Genomic DNA, 22,325 nt, shown 5'->3' with positions numbered 1-22,325 from the left:
AGCCACAACACTGAAGGTCAAAGTAGCTCTGTAAGAATGAAGGCAATTAAGATGAGTCAGTCAACTCTGGGCCTCCGCAAGATCACGAGCCGGACCGCAAGCCTCACGTCCTGCACCCGTTCAAGCTGGAGTTCTCCGAGTTTAATAAAAAGAGATCATTTTAAAGAACGCAGTCTAATGGTATATGTATGAAATAGAATATAAACAATTAAATGAAATGTAAAAAATAAATCGATTAATAAAGTGGATCCATGTCTATCAATAAATCAAATAGGAATATATATTAATATATAAAAATATACAGCGGTATGATGACACTATGTGAGTTGTTGACTGATTACTCTATGAGGTTTTTACCCATCTTTTTAATGTCTTTTATACTACCCATGTTTTGATCTTGTTTAATTTTCAACCGCATTTGGTTTTCTTGTATTGTCCCTATCTTTTATGGAAATGTGTGGACTGTGCACTTTTACATTCAATGTATTCTTTGTACAGCACTTTGGTGTCTTTAAATGTGCTTTATGAATAAATCTGCATTGATTCCACTAAATTAATTCTGAGAGCAATTTACATTTACTTTTGGGCCACACCAGCACATGATCCATTGGATCCAATGCTCCTAGATCCCAGTATGTAAGGACACATGGTCCTGCAAATGGTAGAAAGTAGGATGAGTTCTAACTGCTCTGCAGAAATGAATCACTAAGCCTCCAAAATAACCAGTGAATCAACCATACACTAATGTTTCAGGTCAAAAAGGGACAGCGACAATTCATCCTTCAAAAATGGTTCCTGTAGTTTGAGACAACTAAGATTGATGTTTCCCCATGGGTTTGTTGTAATAGTAAACACAGCTCCATGAATCAACTGCCAAAAGCAAAAAAAAACGTGATGAAAACACACAAAATCAACTGATATTATAAACTGCCAATCGATTCAGATGCTTTAATTAGTTGATCCCACAAATAATTGCAATTGCACTTTGTTATTCTTCAGAAGCATAACACAGATGGAAAGTTAAAAGGGGAAAAAAAATTCAAACACAACTTACTGAAATAATTGTGAGTGTTAAAGGTCACATTAAATGTTATTACACTAATGAACTGAGCAGTTTAAGGACATCTTCCTTTGCTACATTAGATCACCTCAGATGACCAGGAGCACAAAAAGTTGAAGACCATGACAAACCTTAAGCAAAAGTGTCACTTACGCTCTCTTTGGGCTCAATTATCGCTCAACGGCAGCAGAAAGACCCCAATTACTACTTTAACTCAACACTTGTGTTTGTCAGAGAAGCTTCAGGCTGGAAACTCTCAGCCAGGGTGGTTAAAAAAAAAGAAAAAAAAAGGAATGGTTTTGCTTGATTTGAGGCTTTTCTTGCTAAGCAGACACTCCAGTGAGATAACGGTGTCAAAATGTGACGGACCAAGGACAGATATTCCCCCGGAGCTTGTTTTCAGTAAAGATCAGAACAGAGGACTCCTCACTTCCCCGCTGCATTATCATTGCTCACCACTTTAATATCCTCCCACCACAGGAAAACACACAAATAACGAGCATTGCTGTGTGCTGCCACATTTTTATCACTGTCCTCATTTCTGCCGCCTCTAATTTCCTTCAAGATCTCTGTGATCTCCATTTTGGTTGAGGTGACTTTATGACTTGGCTCACAAGTAGACTGAAAGCAGTGATAGAGTCATAATGACTTCTTTATGGACTAATTAAATTTTTACTGCTTACAAATGTCAAGATGGAGAAGCGGAGAGGAGGTGGGCAACAAGTTGTCAAAGACTGAGAGGAAGAAAAGCAGGTAGTATTTCACATTAATTGTTTCCTTAACACACTGCATGCAGGGTGTAAGTCGGTGATTTATGTCCACAACAGTTTGTGCCTGATGCCTCTTGTGCAGCTCTGCAGCTCACTACAGACATCTGCTGGACAGAACCATGAAGAAAATTAAACCTAATTGTCCTCAGAGGACTTAAATTCAGCTTGACTGAATATTGAGAAAGCCTTCAAAAAATAACACAAAGTGCTTCAGAACAGGGTGGAGCCCAAATAGTAACTGTACTGTCTTTGCTTTTTGTTGATGTCTCGTGCGTTTACTGGAACCAATCAATATTGTTGGACAGTACTCAGACTTTTAATATTCTACGTGAAACCAACACCTGGTTTAATACATTGTTTTTTCAAACATATTACAAACTACTACAGGATTCGCTTGTCCAAATTTTTAAAATTCAAATATAAGGAAAACAACAAAATAGGTAATAGATGAAGCTTGAAAAACTTTTTGTTTACCGATTTTGTGTTGCAGCAACAGCAGGCACAACTTAAAGATCCCATATTATCCAAAATGTCCTTTAATAATGTTTTCTAGCTGTAATAAATGCCCCATCACCTGTGTATGAAGTGAAGAAAATCTGTCATCTTCCTCGCTTGCTTGCTCCACATTTTAGCAAATGTGTGCTCATACAGGTATATCAGAGATTTTCCCCTCGTGATGTCAACAGGGGAAATCTCCACGCCCTCTGTTAATGGATCCTTCCTTTGACCCTCCCACAGGTAGATGAGTTCTTCACTCTAAAGTTACAAGCAGACGCCATTTTTTTTCTATTTGGAAACGCTACCGGAAAACAAATATGGACTAGGTGTGGACAGACACGGCTCAGTTGTATTTAAAGGTACAGACACAGAAAACATAGAAAGTCTTTAAACACAGACTGCAACTGTTGTTACACCTATGGTTGTGCAATTTTGGGATTAAAACAAAAACACAAAAATATGAATTTTTTTTATTTTAAGTAACAGTTTTACCCTCAAAATCTATCTTTTTTAACACAATTTTCTCTCATTATTTAAAAGGAAAACAATGGATCCGACTAGGTAGAGGCATCACTTCATATGTGTTCAGTTTGTGAGTCTGGGTATGAGTTCGACATCCCGTCTCTGACTTTTGTCTTTATTACAACACTGATTAATACTGCCATCACACAACCTTACGTTGGAGCCTCCTCGTTCTGCCTCTCATTAGCCTTGCTTTGCTTCCTCTTCTCTGACGCGCTCATCCTCTCACTGCAGAAGGAATCACATGTGACCAGCACTCAGCTCCTCCCCTCCATTTAACTTCTTGCTCTGTGTGGTTTGATGCAATGAGCCTTTATACTGCTTCTCATCAGTATGCTGAGGGGAACCACAGTTCATGCAGTCTGGATCAAGTGGAGTCATACTTTGGTCTCCACCCACACTCAAGGGCATTGCATTAGTATTGACTGTCCTCTACTCCACCCACTGTTAGCAATGGAAATTATGAGGGGAGCTCCTCTCAATCACTCATTTTTAATAGGGATTTATAGGAAATTATCCAAGATGGCGGCGTGCACGGTTGCGGCTGCTAGCGGCTCGCCTCCTCAGTGCTCGCACTATATTCTGCTCTTTTTAACTGCTGCACTGTCACTGGAGTTGTTTTTAATCTCACTGTACCTAGTACAAGTCACAATAAAAGGCATTCTATTCTATTCTTCTATTCTATTCTATTCTTCTAAAGCAGTATGGAGTTGCTAAATTAAATCATAAATGCTGTTTATTATGAACCCAGCATGGTTCGACAGTCCTCTTCTTGTCTGCTTGGCAAGGACAGGGCTGTCAAACATACAGCCTGTGGACCAAAGAGAGTATAAATTAAAAAGAAATTCACTCTCACAATGATGTTTTCTTAATAATAACTGCTGATTCTAATTTATTGAGCGGGTACTGCAGTATTTTACTGAGAGTCTCAGATATAGGACAACACGGAGTGGCTGTAGCGGTCATGCAGCTTTGAAATCCAGCTCCCTTTTGGAGGAAGTCGCATTTGCTCCAAAGCCGCAATGAGTGGGTGAATTTAAAAATACATGCATGCTGAAGGCTGCATTAATGATGCTTTAGGAGGTCTTGGTGTTCTGGCATATGCTGTGGAAGAAAATAGAGAGGTATAACTGAGGTTTCTGGGATGCATCTGCATTTCCGCAGAATGAGAAATCCCCTCGGTAAAACTCGAAGAGTTATGTTCATGCGGTTCCAAAGAAAAAGGAGCGGAAGAAATTTCTATCGTGTGCTTGTGCCGTTTCACAGGCCAGTGAGTTTTCATGTACATAAGAAGCAACATGAAAATACGTATTTGCATAATTTACTGGATTTTGGTCACACACAATATTTTGTCCTGTCTGTGGCTTCTTTTATTTTCGCCGGTTTATCACAGAGCAAACAAGCACACTCACTAACATTCACACCTTGGGGGCAATTTAGGGTCACCAATTAACCACACATGCATGTTTTTGGATTGTGGGATTATAACAAAGTAATCGGAGGAAACCAACGCTCACAACATGCAAACTCTATACAGAAAGACAAGGCCGGTATTAGAATCCAGACTTTCTCACTGTCCCATCGTGCTTCATCACTACATACAGAATCAAGAATCCTTTTTTTTATCCGTTTGAAAAAGATGTGAAACTGACACGTTGATACAAAAAGTAAAAAAAGATGGCATAATGTTGGAACTTATTTTTCTTTAAAAATGTTTAAAATAAAAAAAAATCCTTTATATCGTACTCATGCATCTTTGTACAAAGACAAAAGAAAGCATATGGCGCTGTTCCAAAGTTAGTATTTACTAAAAGTATTAATTTAGCCCGAGATGCGTTTAGGGATGGGACTACATTTCCCAGAATGCCGCGGGGCTTGCACCATGTGCAGTGTGACTGCCACCGGACGGCTGTGGGTGGAAAGTGCAGCGAAACGTGTGGAGTGTTCAGTGACACACCGCCACAACCGTGCAGGCTGCTCATCCCGGACCGGCAGCAGACATGTAGGAGAGCAACCGGAGAATAATGTGCCTCGGCTGCCGTGCTCCTCCTCCTCACCTTCATCATGTTTCCGGGAGTTTTCTATGCACTGCTGGCGGGTTTCCTCGGGGCCGTGGCGTCGTCCTCGGCCAAGCTGTCGCTGGGAGCGGACTACCTGAAGGGAGTGTGTGAAACCGGACTCCGGACGTGGGGCGAGCAGCGGAGGTTCAGGCAGGCGGACGAAACCACCGCGTGCGACCGGGTGAGGCGCTCGATTCATTATTAACACGCGGGCTGTGAATAATGCAGCAGAATGATGATGGAAGTGGGGGTTGATTTCTCCGGGAGGAAGTCCCCCCGCATCCCTCAGCATCAGCACCAACCATCATGCGCAGCTGCCGCGTCCGCGTGCTGAAGGACACTGCGGCGCGCATCGCGGTGCTTTTCGCGTTTTCATCGCGGTCTTCTTACCTGTCGAGGGACTCGGCTTCCTTTGCGTGACCTTCACAGTGACGTCAGACACATCTGCAGGCATCTGCCTGCTCAGAAACAAGGATCCTCTTCACGAGGCTGTTTAAGAAAAGAGAAAGAACATGATGGTGCAGAGAGCATTGGCAGTTTGTAATTATTATCAGATTGTAGGGAAACAAGACTCCATCAGCACGCAGTGCACTCGTGTCATCTTGGGGGCGATACTGCAATAGATTACTCTAAAATACTCCTCACCGATACGTTGAGGTCATGCAATGTAGCTGCTTTGTACCATATGAATTTATCTTTATAAATAAAGTGTTTAACAATCAGCTTCAGCTGGACACATTCAAATTCAGGTCACATGCTGATGCCTCAGCGCAAATGATAAATACATTGACATGGTTTTCTGCAAGTTACTCCCATCACACACATTTCTTTTTAGATATTGGTCATAGTATATTAATTATAGATGATGTCATACTGTCTCTATGTTGAGAACACCACAATACAGTCTTTAAGAGGTAAAAATACAGAAAGCAAACATAAACCATTGAGAAAACCCCTCCATTGAGTGTGTGACTGGAGCAGTGTTCCCCCTCTTTATCAATGACTGCAGCTTCTCAGCATTCATACATCATGACTCAGCATTTTCACTGAATGGCCCCGGCAGGTGCTCGTACTGCAGCCGGCTGTAAAATGCTGCGGGTCCACATTTTCCGCAGCCACACTAAACGACAACACCTGCCGTCCTGAGCTTTCTTTCTTAACTCCCCGCAGCTCCACATCCCTCTGAGGCTGCTGTGCGGCGGCCTGCTCTTCACCTGCAACGCTGTGATGTGGACCTTCCTCGCCAAAGCACTCAGGTATTCCTCGTCCTCCACCAGGACCACTGTGACCACCACTGCCTCCAACTTCATATCTTCCGTAAGTAGTGGCTTCTCTCGTCTGTTTCCCAATCAAAACTCTTGACAGGGAAGGTCCTGCAAACCTTAATCTGCACCACGTCTTCATGATTCAATACAATGAGCTGCCCGCCTTGTGATTGGCTCAACGTGTAAGACTGCTGAACTCATCCGGTCTGATGCTTGAAGGAGAACCTGTCCTGCTCGGTTTCTTTCAGGCATTCCTGGGCCAGCTGATCTTCGGGGAGGCTCAGATCACCCTGTGGTGGGTCGGGATCTCTCTCACCTTCTCCGGTCTGTTGGTGCTGCAGCGAGTTTCCCCGCAGGACACGCAGCAGAACGCAGTCGCCAAACGACATGACTGATGCATCTCGGCCTCCACGAGCTGGCTGCACTTTATCTCCTCTGATTTTAAACAAAAAGAGAGAAAATCTGCTGTTCAGTCCCAAATTGATCGGTAAATAAACAGGACTCGGTCAGGGTGTCTCTGCAGCATCTTTGTCGCCCTGCAGTCAAAACCTTTCTGATGCAGCTTCCTTCAGATCTGCACTAAAATCAGAGGAGATGTTGTCTCTCCTCCAGCCTGGCTCGTGGAGGCTGAAGCCTACGCCCAGGAGCCCTCATATCATCCTCGCTCACCGGCTCAACAACAAGCAAAAAAAAAGATGCTCGCTTTACATTGTTTTTGGGGCAAATTGATCTGCATCAGCACAAGAACTCACCAACTTACAGTATGGACACGTTATAGTTTGAGAAATACACGTTTGCTTTTCGTGGAGGGAATGATGCCACCTGATGTGTTGCTTTGTGAAGGAAATAAGCAGATGCAAGTTATCCACTGGGTGTTATTCTCATCAGTTACAGTGAGGGAGTCTGGTTACATGAAGCTGCAATCGCGCATTAAACCACGATTGCGAGTTTGAGTGCCTCAAAGACAAACACGAGGCAAATGCTACCAATCTGATTCCACTTGTATCCCGTCTTTATCTCTGCAGGCTAAAAGAACCCAATCTGTTCATCCCTCACAAAAAGCAAACGGGTGTATTGTGTGTGTGTGTGTGTGTGTGTGTGTGTGTGTGTGTGTGTGTGTGTGTGTGTGTGTGTGTGTGTGTGTGTGTGTGTGTGTGTGTGTGTGTGTGTGTGTGTGTGTGTGTGTGTGTGTGTGTGTGTGTGTGTGTGTGTGTGTGTGTGTGTGTGTGTGTGTGTGTGTACTGGTTTGCAGTCGCTCTCTGGGTTTGTTGACGAGTGACTCAGCACCACCCTCACTGGCCTTGTGCACGATGCCAATTTCAGTCCGTCTGTGCATTAATCTCTCCCGAGTCTCACGTTTCCTCGACTTTCTGTTGAAACGCTTCTGAGAATGAATCGATTTCATTGCGTGGATTTCCTACAGGGATAATGAGTTTCAGTAGATGCCGTTTTAGTCCAAGGATGTACAGTAAAGCCAGTGTAACGTGCACCAAAAGCACAGCTATTTGACAATTTAGTGAAGAAACCTGCTAGAAAAACAACTTTAATGATTTATTTGAAACAAAAAGACCTTTTTGTGGTATTCTGGAAAATTCTTCTATATTTTAGGTAACACTTTGTCACACAAAGCCACAAATAACAATGTTTAAAGGAGAAGTCGTCAAAATTACCATAAAAGAAATTGTGATTGGTGTGTGACGACTTTAACCACGATCACGCTGTAAACACACTGCACTGACTCAATTGTATTAAGTGTGCTCATGATCACAAAGTAATAATCCCACCGATGTAGCGTCCCTGAACCCTTTTTATTTGCCTTTATTTTAAAAAGTCTGAGCTTTAACTTCAACAAAAGAGCCTGACGCCTCCTGATTGGAGGCTGCTGATCTTCGTTCTACCAAAGCCTCAACTCGGATAAATCTCACCAAAGCAGTGCATCGCCTCGTCGATCTCGCGGCTCGTCGTGTGTGGAAGGCTTCTTGTGTGCCAGCGAGCCGGCAATAACATATTCCTTCATAACACTGTGATGTGTGGAACGGCGAGGGAGCGTTCACAATATCAACACGCGCCACTGCAAGGACGTTTCCACCAGCGGCCGAGCTCACGCACAGCATGACTTCAGAGGCTGCTTCATGGAAACACTCTGCTTGTTGTATGGATACATATCATAATATAAATGCAGAATGGTAGCTAGAAATATGTGAACTGTCCCACAGCAGCGACGCACAACTATATCCGATGTCCTTCCAACTGCTGCTGCGCAGGTTTTGGGGTTTTTCTATGGTGTGAATTACATGCATCCCTATTAATGTGACAGCAGTGATAATGTGATTATTCTATTAAATGCCAGCTGATTAATGTTTCCTAGCAGGGCTGCACACAAAACCACATGAGACCAGTTGTTTGTGCGTTTTTGTTTTCTTTAATTTTTTGGGATTTTTCCCCCAGTCCTGATGCGGATGTCTCCCACTCCCAATATAGTTAATCAAAGTTTTACCTAAAATACTGAACTTGTACATAATTGGAATTTTAAACAAATGTAATAATTTTTTTCTTCCAAAATCAGCTTGACTCCATTGTAGTTTTCTTGAGCTGATCATGTAGTAAAATTCAAATGTGCTTTCTAAAGTACAATGTTCCAGAATAAACTATTCATCCTACAAAAGTACGAATCTGCTCTGTTCCCAGGGAAATATTTCCATTTCTGCATCAGGACTGCAAAAACCCTGTTGTTGGGAATACTACGATATCCTGGAAGATTGTCGGTTTTCGTGAGATTGAAATGTTGACGCCACTTTCACAGGAAGGAGGTGGAAGCTAGCTAGCGTTAGCATAAATACATGAAACAGCTAGTTTGGTTCGGTCAGAAAATAAACGCTGCCGCCGACTGGCGCTGCTCGGATAAATCTCACCAAAGCTACAAACAAAAGAATCCGTCACCGTATTCCTATTTAATCCCAAAAAAATATTCAGGTTCTTTGTGGAAACCAGCAAAAAACCTGCGTTGCATGAGCTAACGCCACTGATGTAAATAACGGATTGGACGTAACTTTTGCCCCAACGCTCATTGGCGAAGGTAACAATGTAGTTTTCATGTAGGGCCACCAGTGGGTGCTGTTGAGAATATCGACTGGAAGGCACGCTACTTTTAGAATCGCCATTGTTGTCCGCCCACTCGTGCATATGCAGAAGGATTACTTATGACTGCGGTTTGCCGAAGCAGCGTTTTAGAAAAGCTAAGTTTTCTGCCATCCAAACGGAGTTGTAAAAGTTGTGTTATCCTGCGTTGACATGGAAACGGAGTGTTCAAAAAGTTCCACCTTGTAAGCCATTTTCAAAAAGTTGTATTTTCAGTGGCTCTGAGCACTGAAGTCATGTAAACAGACCTAAAACACTAAAGTTGTAGGTTTTCACTTGAAAACGTCATAATGAGGGATAATAGTACGTAGTTCAGAGGCAACAGCGAGTTTGACTCTACAAAGTTTTCACTCAGCACCTGCCTATCACAAACAAGTAAGTATATTACGTTTTTAGCCAGAGGTTTGGACATAGTTGGAGGTTTCCCACAACAATATGTTGCGTATTTTCTATTCAGGAGACTACTGAAGAGTTGGGTTGCCATGGCGACTTTTGAGTTAAGGTATTGGGATTAGTTTTATATTAAACTGATTTGCCTGGGAGGGAACTAATATAACAGCCACAACATCTCATTTTTCATAATTATTTGTTTAGATTCCACCTTGCAGGCTACAGAATCCTCTTTTATTTTGATAGTGACTGTGCCAGACTAGCTGTTTCCGCAAATATGTTGGCAAAAGCACAACAAAGACGGAAGTTGTATCCACCTGCTCACCTACGTCTCAGTAAACGCTGATGTTTGTCTTTAATCTGACACGTTCTCGCGTTTGGTTCTAAAGGCTCGTCAGTGTTTGGCTTTCCTCCAGTTAACAGCATGAAAAGAGAGTAAACCATCTTCCTGTGAAGCCACTTTCACTGTAAAATAGTGCTTCTGCAATAGCCACGATTCTCGCTCGGCGAAGGCAGCATGGCATGGAGATGATGTATTTATGTCTGTGTGCACGTGATTTCCACAAGTTGAGATGCCCGAGCTGCAAACGGCTGCAAGAGGAGAATTATCTTAGTCACATGTACAAATTTCAACATAAAAAATAAGATTAATTTTACAAGAGTTAGTTCAGTCGTCACTTTAATCTGCTGCACTGACGAGATTTCACATCATGTTCAACTTTTTGATGAATGAACTACTGCACTTTCTTCTGATTCACCTAATAAATGTCTTGCAGATCCTCCCAAATATCTGTAGAAGTGTAAATCCGTTCTGTTAATAGGGAACCGTGGAAAGGCGAGAAACACTTCAATTATTGAATAAACATCTCATCTGACGAAGCAGCTTTCTCGTCTCGTCGCTCTTTTTGTTTTGTCGAGGGAAGACGTTGAAGTGGAGGAAGACATTTCCGGGAAATAATTAAAAGTTACGTTTTGTGTGTTTTCCTTCTTTGCAGTTAAACGCAATGAGCGTCTAATGAAGCGTCCCGAGCCTGAAGCTCGTACACAAACTGCTTTCTGCTCCGTTACGCTGCCTTCAAATCCAAAAGTGTCCAGTTCAAACCCAAAACCCACTACCAAAGATCAGCTCGATGAGCTGTGGCCGCCTCTATAGACTTCCTCTGTGAATTTCACTTATCACCGTATTCTGGCAATTTTGTTTGCGAAGAGTTATCGTATTTTTGAATACATACATTTGAAAACTTCAAATAAATGGAAGATGACTGAACATAATGAAAGAAAAAACTGATTAAATAGTGAAGCGACGTCATCATGGTTCAGGTTTATTTCATTCCCCTTTGAACAAATATCACCGTTTAAAAAAATGAAGATGAGACCCACAGAGATTCTGCAGAACATATCAAACAAAGAGGGCGCAGAAGAAGAGAGCTGGTGTGTGACCCGTCACTTCACATCCTCCGAACATGAAACATTAAAAACAGAAGGAAACCTTTAAAAGTCGACCGTGGTCTACTTTTGAAATGCTTACTTCAACCCTCCGTTTCGAAGTTTTGGAATTGGCACCACAAACTTTTCACCTTTTCCTAAGGCGTTTAAACACGTCGGGACAAAGGCATTCAAAGTGTTAAATGCTTTCAATCTCCACAGCTTAAGAACACTACTGAGCATCTCTGCTCGCTCGGGCTCCCGCAGCAGTTTTCTAGTCAAACGGTGAGTCAGCATTTTATCTCACCCGAGTGGTCAGTGTGTGAATCCAGACGACACTAACGTGGCCTTTTAAAGTTAAAGTCCTCAAGATCCCCGTCCCGCCGTTATTCCCGGTTTAAATTTAAGGATCCCAGCGGTGCGACAACCTGAGCGAGAGGGCACCAGGTTCAAATCCAGCGTAAAAGTCTCCAGCACATGAAGGAATTAAATGCTGTGTCAACATTCACTGCATTTCAATTCTTTATATATGGCCACTTGATTAAAAGAAAAGAAAATTATACATATATATATATATATTTACGTTTATAGATTTAGTTTTTGCCTGGGTTTGTTTAATCAAAGCCGCTTCATAATTACACATATTCTCAAATCGTTTATTTTTAAAGGAAATAAAAAATTCTATCAATTCCTAAACAAGACAAAGTAATCAGAAAATACAACTAAGTAATTTTGAGTGTTTTTAATTCATTTCAGATCTAAAAAAACCTAGAATTTCATTTGTCTTGTCAGTTATTTCAACACAAATCCACATCTAAGACGTTTCAGCGTTTTAATTGTGACAATGACCTTCAGTAAAAAATATAAAGCACTGGAAAGGAAAACACTGAATCTTATAAAACATTTAAATATTTTCAGATACTTTGAAATACTTCCGTTTGTGCAATAAATCAAAAATCTAAAAAAAGCTTTTGAGTAATTTTTTTTGGGGGTGGGATGCGTCTAATCGAAATATACAACAGCGGCGTTATTGTACCACTGCGTTTATTGTGTAATAATGAAGTTTTTAAAAGTGAAGGAATCGTAGCAGAAGAGGGAGGAAAGTCATCAGGCTGATCTGCAGTTGGTTTTGCCTGTTTTCTTTTTTTTTTTTTACAGGCTTGTTAGCAGTTTGTTTGTCTGCACTGTAAATGAATCCAGCATGTGAAGAGACGGAGCGCTTCAGGATCACAACTTTAACAGGCCACAGAGTTACTGCTGCTCTCAGAGTTCACACATCTCACAGAAAACTTCGATCCAGCGGTCCTGACGTGCGGCTCGTTCCGACTTTCTTCAAGTTTACCGCAAATAACAGAATAACTCCACATTGTTTGGCCTCAAAGAGCGATGCAACAAGCCGTTTTAACCTCCAGCGTCACATTAAGGCAAATGAAGAGGAATCTGTTCACAACTAGCCGGCGCTGAAGCACTTTAAAGGCAGATCAGACGTGAATGAAGAGAAAGTCGTGCGTTTGAAGCAGGAGTGTGCGTGAGTGAAAACTTTCTGGACTTCATTCACATTGTTTTAGTCTTTTCCGGTGGAAACGATCAGGCATACTGCAGGTTTCAGTACAGTACAGCGACACCTCACTGATCTCAGCTACTCAGCCAGCACCCAGAGAAGAGAGAAGTGAAAAGACATTTAAAAAAAAAAAAACAACAACAAAAAAACAACAAAGAAAATAAAACAACATGATCTCACAACAGAACGTCTTGAAGTATCGATAACTCAGAAGAAGAGTAGAGAAAAAGTGGAAGTGGTTAAGAGGAGTTCGTGCTCCGTATGTTCAGTCTGTGTGCGTCACACGATGTACTGGTAGATGTCGGCCTTGCCGTGGTCCGGGGTGGCGAAGGGGCTGAGCCAGGCTATAGAGAACGGGTGTCCGAACACCACCTTCATGTTCATCCACTTGGACTTTTTGGCCCATCGCCTCTCCTCCTTCTTCAGCTGCTCGATGCCCTGCGGACGTCAAACACAGCCGGCTTCACTTCCTGTGCAATATCCTCATGTATATTCTAGCTTAGCTCTTGTTTCCTTAAGTCATATTTGCAACGTCTCTAACCGGGTCACTCTCGCAAATCAGACGGCAGTAATGAGAGAAATTAAGTGCAGACAAAAAACTAAATTGAAAAGAAAAGCAGAAGAGACACGGACACATTTCGTTAATGAAGATTTAACATAAACTTTGACTGGACTATTAGAGCTTCAAGAGAATTACCTCCATGAAGACTTTTTATTCCATCTTTTGATTGTAGTAATCGATTAATTAAGTGTTTTATTAGGAAATAAACACTTAAAAGCCAAACACCAACCAGGGACACTGAATTATACGGATTGCATCGTAAGCGCTCAAATCTCATTATCATGTCTTCTGTTGCATTAAACCACATCATGACAGGATGTTTTGCTTGATACTTTACTAGATAAAAGTCTATAAACTACCTCTCATTCCTACAGAGAAGTATGTGAGTACGTCCTACTTGTACTTAGATTGTTTGTACTTGTTTTCAGCAGCTTTCACACAAAAATGTGCATCTTCTAATAATTCCTCCATCAATTTATTACTGGCAACCGTTGCCGTTTTCACACATTTGTTCACATCCCTGAAGCAATAATTCATGCAATATTTACTCACTACTCACACTTGTGTAGCAAATAGTAAACAAAACGTGTGGAAACAGTTTTAAAAGACAAGAGTTGCTGGTTATAAAGTCTGGCTGCTGTTTCAGCGAATAAAAAAAACAGAGTTAAAAGCTGCAGCAGACCAGAGGGAAAGCTCGAGTCAGCTCAGTGAAGCTCAGCTTGCGGGAAGCTGGAATGGAATCTGACGTCTCGCTCAAAGGCACTTCAACAGTCGTCCGCCATGGAGCCCTGACAGCCGGCAGATGCAAAGTACCGGGGTTCAGTTGTGCTGACGAGGCTGCTTCACTCACCGTCTCATCGGTGCAGATGGAGTGGACCTGAGTCCCGAACATGACTGCGGTGAAGATGAGGAAGAGGAGACCCTCGAAGCACAGGAGGATGAGGAGGATGACTGTCGCTGGTGGAGAGAAGTTGCTGCACTCTGGACAGAGAAGAAGATTTATGTGAAGAAGAAGGTCGTTTCTTTAAAGCGGACTGTGTGGCCTTAATTTTAAAGTTCCTGAATACATGATATATGATTATATATAAAAACATTGTTTGGGTTTTCACAGCCAGAGTTCAAACTTTGGCCGCCGTCTGATGCACCACCAGGTGGACATTCATGGACGGAAATAATCCAGTAAAATACTTACTTGTCCAGTCATCTTCGAAGCAGAAAACGAAATGGAAGGCCACCAAGATCAGTGAATGGAGGGATATTAGTGCAATGTACATCTATAAGAAAACAAAGACGAAACACCAGCAACTCACGTTACAGACATAAATCAGTGATTTATATTTTAGAACTCAAAGACAATCACTCAGAAGATTCTAGAAGAGCCGTATCCTTGCAGTGTGAATAACAGAAATTCCTGCCTTGACTCATTTTATAGATTACTGTGATTTCCCTTCTGCTCTAAATCCCCAATAAATGTATTTTGCTTTCTTGTGTGAGGACTGATAAATAATTCATCCATCAGTGTTTGTACCCTGCAGATGTACAAATTCCAACACACACACTCTACTTCATCTCTAATTCTGTGTGTGAAGGAAGAAAAAAGAAAAAGCTCCACAGATTGCAGGGACGGGAAACTTTAATCAGTGCAGGGCGGGAAAAATTCCCCCTCGGTACCAGAGGGAACCATTTTGGCAACGCATGGATTCATGAGGATTATAGCAACTCGTTTAATTAGATATGACTCATTTATGCTTCTAATTTTAGTATCTACATGTACGAGTTTGAAGTAAACCCAATAATACATAAACCTGGAGTCTGTTTCAACTGATAGCTGCTTCAAATGTGCTTCAAATGACCTTTCCTCCACCATGACCCGCGTCTGGAGTAAAGTGTATTGGGCGTGACAGGGGATTCCGTTTGGCGGTTAGAGACTCACTGTAAAGAGCACAAAGTATTTCTGGTTGCTCTCGCCGACACAGTTGTTCACCCAGGGGCAGTGGTGGTCCATCTTCTTGATGCAGCGTTTACACACACTGTGGAGAAACACAGACGTCATGAAGACCAGAACCATTTCTTTTTTCTTTTTTTTTTTTTTTTAAAACGTCATTGGCATTTTTAACAATGGCATGAATATGTGAAGGCTGTCCCGATAGTTACAGATTACATCCCAGAAGACAAGAACGTGAAGAACCGCGGTGGTCAAACATGAAGTCCAGTGCCACTGGTATTGGCGACAGTTATTCAGCCAGACTTCGATACTACGGAGAGACTGACGGCTGTAGTAACACTTGGCGGCTCTTTATTTATCATGCGACAAAAGCAGAGAGTCACTCTTGATTTATGAGAGCGCTTTGTTTACCTCGTCCTGAAAAAAAATAAATGAATTGTGTTTTTCAAAAGCTGCCACTCTGGGCGTAATGTATTTGCTCGCACGGGTCATTAGAGAGAAAATGTGTCGCTGCAGTGCATCATCCCAACCGCCCACGACAATGACTCAAAATATTCCGTGTGAAAAATCCTCTCATTCCATTCAAACTGACACAGAGTCACTCGCTGGCTTTTTACAATTCAATTACTCTGCTGTGTTGTTGCACTTTTCATGCCGAGAGATCCCGGAGGGGGGGGGCACTGAGCAGCCGCAGAGGGAAATCCTTATCGTCGAGCTGCGCAGCCTGCAGGGAAACGCCACACGGCTGCACACCGGAGAGCAAACACAGGAAGTCACTTCAGGACTTTCCTCTGCGAGCTGCAAACCTCAGCAAGTTAAAACCTGCAGCGTCTGCGATGAGGCCGATTCCCCCCTCCCACCCCTCACGGCGGCAACGCCGAGCGGCCGTACCTGCAGTGGTGAGCTCTGTCGGGCTTGATGCTGCAGCATTTGGGACACTTGTACACCACCTGGCCCGGTTTGAGCTGCAGGCTCTCGATGAATTCTTTGGTGGCGTTCCCTTTAGGCACAGCCCCCTGTCAGAGAGAGAGAGAGAGAGAGAGAGAGAGAGAAGAGGGGGAAACAGCACTTCATGTCACTGCTGATGGTTCCCACTCTTTTCTTTACCATCAAAAGGAGTACAAACTAAAAGAAAACAATCTGCCACAGTCACACTTGGATTAACTCCTCTCATCTGACGCAAGTGACTTAAAACCGGACAGCTCGTCTTCTGTTGTGTCCATAACGCCACGAGACTCAAACACTGAAAGTCCCACAACTACTCCGAACTCGATGGGCACGGTGTGATCTGCAAACGTCTCTGTTAGTATTACTGTAATGGTGCAAGTTAGCAGTGAAGTAATATGCGTCAAGTAGACATTCACAATATGAGCAATTACATCAAATCTAGTTGTTAGTACAAGCTTCTGAGCCGCTGGGTTTACTTTCCTCGTTGCTTTGAGAGAGAAAAACAACAATTCACAGTTTAATGTGTTTTCTTCTGCTTTATTTTTTACTGATGAAGCAGCTTCAATAACACATTCATAATCGAGAGGAATACCTTCGGTAATAAATTGAATTCATCTTAAAACAGTTTCAAACTAACACGGTGCAGAAAAACAGCAGCTGACAGTTTGGATTGTTGTTGATGCATCAACGTTGTTTAGTGTGTCACGACGCATTCAAATAGTCACTAGATAAGTCAAATTATTGTAAAATGAAAAAGAGGTAAAAAAATGATTTGAATTAAATACATTTTAACCCATTTTTTGTTTACAAAATATGCACATTATAAGGCAAAATGTAAGCAACTACGATGTGAAAACGGTTCATTAAATGGAATAAACAGCACGAGCAGTTAAATGACGGTGACCTGCAGCAATACGTGTGGGAGGAGGTGAAACACGTTCAGCTTTAAAGGCAGAGGTACGACAATCGTGGTGTCTCAGCACATATTTTAATGACTATTAAAAGGTTGTGAATTTATTTTTTGTATTGAAAATTGCGATCTGAAAGTGCAGACGTAACAAAAGGTCCAACGCTGCTCAAATATAGAAAAGATTCATGGATAACTGGAGTGGAAAAAGACACACTTCCCAGCGGGAAAAATACATCTGAGTGCTGCTAAACTGGGAACTTCCCAGTGGAAAGTTAATGTGAAGAGATGTAGCGTCTATCAACATCATTTCATCTTTCTGTTTGTTTATTCATCAGTCACGATCCCGTTGTTGGACATTTATTTGCATGATTCAGCCGTCTACCGGAGAACAAAGAAAGAAGGAACTCAGATCTGGACTGACCGGGTCTGTGCACATGGCCCTGGCGTGCGAGGCGAGGGCAAGGAAGGCGAGGCCGTTGAAGAGCACCCCGTTGAAGAGGCTGTAGAGTAGGTTCTTGGCGGGCAGCAGCATGACGAAGACCACCACGAACTCGGCGTAGAAGACCAGGAACCAGGTGATGACGCCGCACACGATGCCGCAGCTGTCGCGGATGAACCACATGGTGTCGGCGCCCGTGCGGGGCGGCGGAGGGGCGCAGTGCTCGGGCCTCAGGTAGCCGGCTTGCCGCTCGATGTCCCTGGTGCGGTGCGCCGGGCTCATCATCCTACAACCGCTGAGGCTCCGACCGCATGCTGAGGGGAGATTTAAGAAACGATGTCAGACTCGAGTGTTTGCGACGACAAAGACTGCCATTGATCTTTTAATTGGATAGCAAGGGAATGATTTGAGCCGTTTATAGCAGCGCTGTCCAGATTACTGCGATATGAAAGTGTACAAGAGATGTACCATTCCAATTAACAGACTGTGTCAGCAAAATTATAGGAGCAACTACTTGATTCTCAAGGAGTTTAAAGAATAGACAGAAGCTAATAGGACGGGGATGAATCAGCAAACGGGGCTGGGGTGAATGCTCAGGAGGAGCAAACATCGACTGTTCTGCTCCCGGAAGGCTGAATAATCTTCCACAGGCTGCCATGCTGCATTTAGAGGCTGTAATTCACTGTTTGGATCTCAAGGTGAAACTAAGCAATGCGCCGACACGTTACCCTTCTCATATCTCGAGCAGACTGTTCCGGGCTCCAGGAGGCCCATCCAGCTCCGTCTGGAGACTCCACTCATGAATAAACAATCGAGCATGTCTGAGAGTGTGCGGACGAACACATGATGTGACTTCAAAGGGGCCAAAATGTCAGAGAACTCGGAGCGGGTCGCATTTCTATACGTAGATTATACAGACAGGGATGAAGCAGCTAATTCTGGGACGATGGCTGAACCTTTGCGCCCCTTCTCATCGTCAAAACCTTGACCAAGAGTGGGCGTAATCAAATTCCTAAGGATTGGATCGATCTGGTAGTTTAATCTCACTTTAACATCCGTATTAATTGGAGCGCATCCTGTCTCTTGAACATGCTTTGCCCCTGTGAGGACAGGAAGTTAATCAGACCGATAAGTCTCCCTGCAGCACCATTCAGGACAAAATTAATCAAAACCATCTCCGGATTACAATAAAACAACTCTTGCTTTATTACAGCACATGTCCAGCACATTTAAATGATCCCTAACTCCAATGCAAACACCTTCAAGTCCTCAGAAAGGTCTTCATGGAGAAATCAAAGGTTTCTGAGGCTGGTTGAGAGGTTAGTTCAACCAGCTTGTAACATGAAGTTCTTCATCCAGTCCATGGATGTAGATGACAAACACAAGCAGGCTTTATTGGACGAAAGCAGGAATGAGCTGATGGAGAACCACTGGGAAATTAAATTATTTCAATCAATATTGCTGTGTATGCATGCATTTAGAATGCCTGGGGGGGGGTTCTTATCAGTAGACACGGAAGAAAGTCACTCGACAAGCGTTTAAGTCGAAACATATCTTACTTCCGAAGGGCCCTGCTTCCCAATATCTTACTGCTCATTAAATAATTCCTCTATTGAAGCGGCTTGGCAACAGTCCAGTGAGCTGGTTAGACAGCTTGCTGAACAGGTTGTGGATATGAGCTTGTGACTATCTACTACCACCGACTCAGTGGATGGCAGTCGTGTATTTCTCGCACAACTGGTTTCAGTGGGGAGTTGGGGGGGTGGGGGGGAGGTGGGTGTCTGATGAGGGTTGGGAACATCGTCGTAAGAAATCTAATCTCATTAGACACAGCAGCCGAACACAGAATCAAGATGATCGGACATAATAGACACACATGACATTAGTAAGTCATTTAAGACCTGGAGTGAGACGAACACAACAAAGGAGTTCATTAGCGATCAGCGGCACTTAGTTTGGCTGCAGCCTGGAGAACGAGGACTTCATGGACAATGAACTCAACTCAGCGCCTTGATCGTCAACGCGGTGCGGACTTCCACTTTGCGGCGCCGCGACATTAGAAAGAGTCAGAGTTCAGTTTGCCTGGCGCTCACTGCCGCAGTGTGAACACAGTCTAATTCATCTCCTCCTCCAATGAGTTGTGTTTGATACCCGGCTGCTCAGAAAGCAGCTCAAACTGAGTGACGGTGTAAGTAGTGAGGAGACACGGTGTAGGAGGCAGATCGGTTCAACCTGTTCTTGAGATAGACACTCAGTTAAAACTTAAACAGATTTACTAGACTGATAACTAGAAAAAAACTAAAACAATTGATCCATGCCAAATACGCAAATATGAGAATAAACAAGGCTCTGCTAAGATTCTCCAAACACGTATATCTTTACATCAGGGCTGTAGAACATTACACGCTTGAGTGATTTTAGTAAAGTGATCATCTCAGACTGGAATTTCTTCATTCTAAACCACAAATAAAAAGATGTTTACATAGGCAGGAAGGTTTACGTTACAGCTGCAGAACTTGGTCGTAGTGTTACGTTGAGATGTAAAAATGTGAAATTACAGAAAACATCAGCTTCGTTCTACTGCTGACAGAATCTTAGAGCAGACATGGACTGATGGTTTCTGGTGGCGACAACATTGTGATGGATGGATGGATGGAAGGATGGATGGATGTGACCAGTCTTTGCAAAATAATTCCCAAAAATGGTGACGCAAGGAGGAAGGTCAAAGAAGGTCATCAACCAAATTTTATCCGACTATTCAATGTAATTATACCTTGAATGTTGTAAAACTGAATGTATTTCAAGGACGATTACGTAAAACACATTCTATAACTCTGAAGACATTCAGTTCGTCCTTTATGTTGAATTGGTAGCTACAATACAAATAAAGCCGTTTCTGGGTTTTGTTTTTAGTATCTCAACAGTTTTATGTTTTTGAACTCCCAAACTAAAGACGATCATGAGAACTTTAGGAGCAGAAAGTACATTTATTCACCCGTGGTACAGTGTATTGGGTGTCACAGAGTAATAGAAGTATATATGGGGGGACTTTTCTTTGTTGGGTCACGTGTTCAACCCAGAAGGAGAAACACTTTGTGACCGCTGATGTTTGACGTCTGGATGTTTGGGAGAAGGTGAGTGTGAGTGAACTAACTGTGAGTCGAGGAGCTCACTAAAGCAGCAAGGTGTTCAGTAATAAATTAGGGCTCAGACCTTTATTCATCCAACACGCCAACAATCAGTGCCTGCTGACTTAAAGCACTGGCTTGGCCTCTGCAAGGATTTTAGTTTATGTCCAGAAAACAGCCACACACTGAAAACAGTGTTTGAGATAAGAGTGATGACCAAAACAGCACAGTGTGACTTGCTGGGAAATATATAATTCACATATAGTGGTGGCACACGGCTTGATATCTTCTTGCATTTTTGAATATATTGTGAAATTCTTACTCCTTTCTTTCAGTTCAAATACACCAAATACTGTTATTTGTCAAACTAGGCAAGAACTGTGAAGGTAATCCACTAAAATTGTTGAAATATCAAGTGTTTGATGTTGACACTTGACTCAGAAACTAATTATTTGCAATTTATCGTGATAATTATAGGTCTGAACTGCATCCAGCTGTAGTTTAAGAACATTACTCATGACTAATTATCTGAATCATGAGACAGCAGCTTTGGTAGATTTGATGCAGTGGAAAACATAAGATAAAATATAAGGAATTACTTTTATAGGAATAAACCTTCCTGGATCAGTCTGGTTTTCAGTTTGATCTGACTCTTTATAAAGGTGTTTAGTGGAGTCACAGTCCCACGGTGATGAACAGCCTGGTTAAATGATCTGATCTGGGTTTCAGAGGGTGAAATCAGTGAACTTGCTGAGTGTCGTTGCAGTAAAAGGAGCAGGAAGTTGGGCAGGCGGCAGGATCCGATGTGGAGGTCTGGACCTCCAGAGGCTGAACAAAGCACACAGCTGCCGTCCGACGCTCTCTCCTACCTTAGCGGGTCAAACTTTCTCCAAGTCCCCAGGTAGTTTGGAGCTCCGGACCCAGAGGACACACCTAACCGAGGGGAGACACCGAGCCGAGGGGACACACCGAGCCGAGGGCTCCCGTCCGCCCCGCCGCTGCGTCCGTTAGCTCGATCCCGGCTAACCTCGCAGCTCTCCGGGACAGCCGCGCTCCGAAGCTCCGCGGCTCGGCTCCAGCTCCCGCCGCCGAGGTGTTAGCTCGCCTAGTCCGGTTATTGTAGCTCCAACCAGGGTCCGAGCCCCGTACCAGGCCCCTGAAGAGCGCCGGGGAGCTTCCTCCTGAGCCGGATCCGGAGAGCCGTGCGGGCTGCGGGCTGCGGGACAACGAAACGCAACGCAACGCAGAGCCGAAGCAGGAAGTCAGAGGCGCTGTCGTGCCTGCAGAGGGCGAGTTTACCCTGAGTAATGTCTGCCAGGGAGCACTTTCACTCAGGCTGCACAGGGCTGGGTATTGCCAGGCGAGTCAGGATACAATACCTACCTCGATAGATGGGTCACAATTCGATACCTACCTCGATACATGGGTCACAATATGATAATTACCTCAGTACTTGGGTCACAATACAATGCGTACCTAAATACATGGGTCATGATACTATATGTACCTCAATACATGAGTCACAATATGATACAAAGCTCATAATAAGAATAAGAATTAGTATCATTAGTAGTAGTAGTAGTAGTAATATTAAGAATAATTTGTCCATAGAGTTCCAGACTTAGGACCTACAAAATGTTATGAAAATATGATGCTTGGAAATACAATAAAATGTATGAATGAAAGTCTTTTGGGTTTATTATT

At 43.0% G+C, this 22,325-nt stretch overlaps 2 protein-coding genes across 2 annotated transcripts; one reads left to right on the top strand and one right to left on the bottom strand.

Moving 5' to 3' along the window:
• The first annotated feature begins 4,761 nt into the window (after positions 1-4,761).
• Positions 4,762-9,134, top strand: tmem42b (transmembrane protein 42b). The gene is made up of 3 exons (XM_080484647.1): positions 4,762-5,091; positions 6,081-6,227; positions 6,424-9,134. The coding sequence occupies exons 1-3, from the start codon at positions 4,915-4,917 to the stop codon at positions 6,568-6,570; spliced, it is 471 nt and encodes a 156-aa protein (XP_080340773.1). The 5' UTR covers positions 4,762-4,914; the 3' UTR covers positions 6,571-9,134.
• Positions 9,135-10,991: 1,857 nt separating this feature from the next.
• Positions 10,992-21,923, bottom strand: zdhhc3b (zDHHC palmitoyltransferase 3b). The gene is made up of 7 exons (XM_080484646.1): positions 21,491-21,923; positions 17,476-17,807; positions 16,088-16,212; positions 15,185-15,281; positions 14,444-14,525; positions 14,102-14,232; positions 10,992-13,127 (listed from the first exon to the last, which is right to left on the bottom strand). The coding sequence occupies exons 2-7, from the start codon at positions 17,776-17,778 to the stop codon at positions 12,969-12,971; spliced, it is 897 nt and encodes a 298-aa protein (XP_080340772.1). The 5' UTR covers positions 17,779-17,807; positions 21,491-21,923; the 3' UTR covers positions 10,992-12,968.
• Positions 21,924-22,325: the final 402 nt, after the last annotated feature.

Source organism: Lipophrys pholis (assembly GCF_963383615.2).
Source record: "Lipophrys pholis genome assembly, chromosome: 17".
Taxonomy (NCBI): Eukaryota; Metazoa; Chordata; class Actinopteri; order Blenniiformes; family Blenniidae; genus Lipophrys; species Lipophrys pholis.
This window is presented reverse-complemented; position numbering and strand designations above follow the sequence as displayed.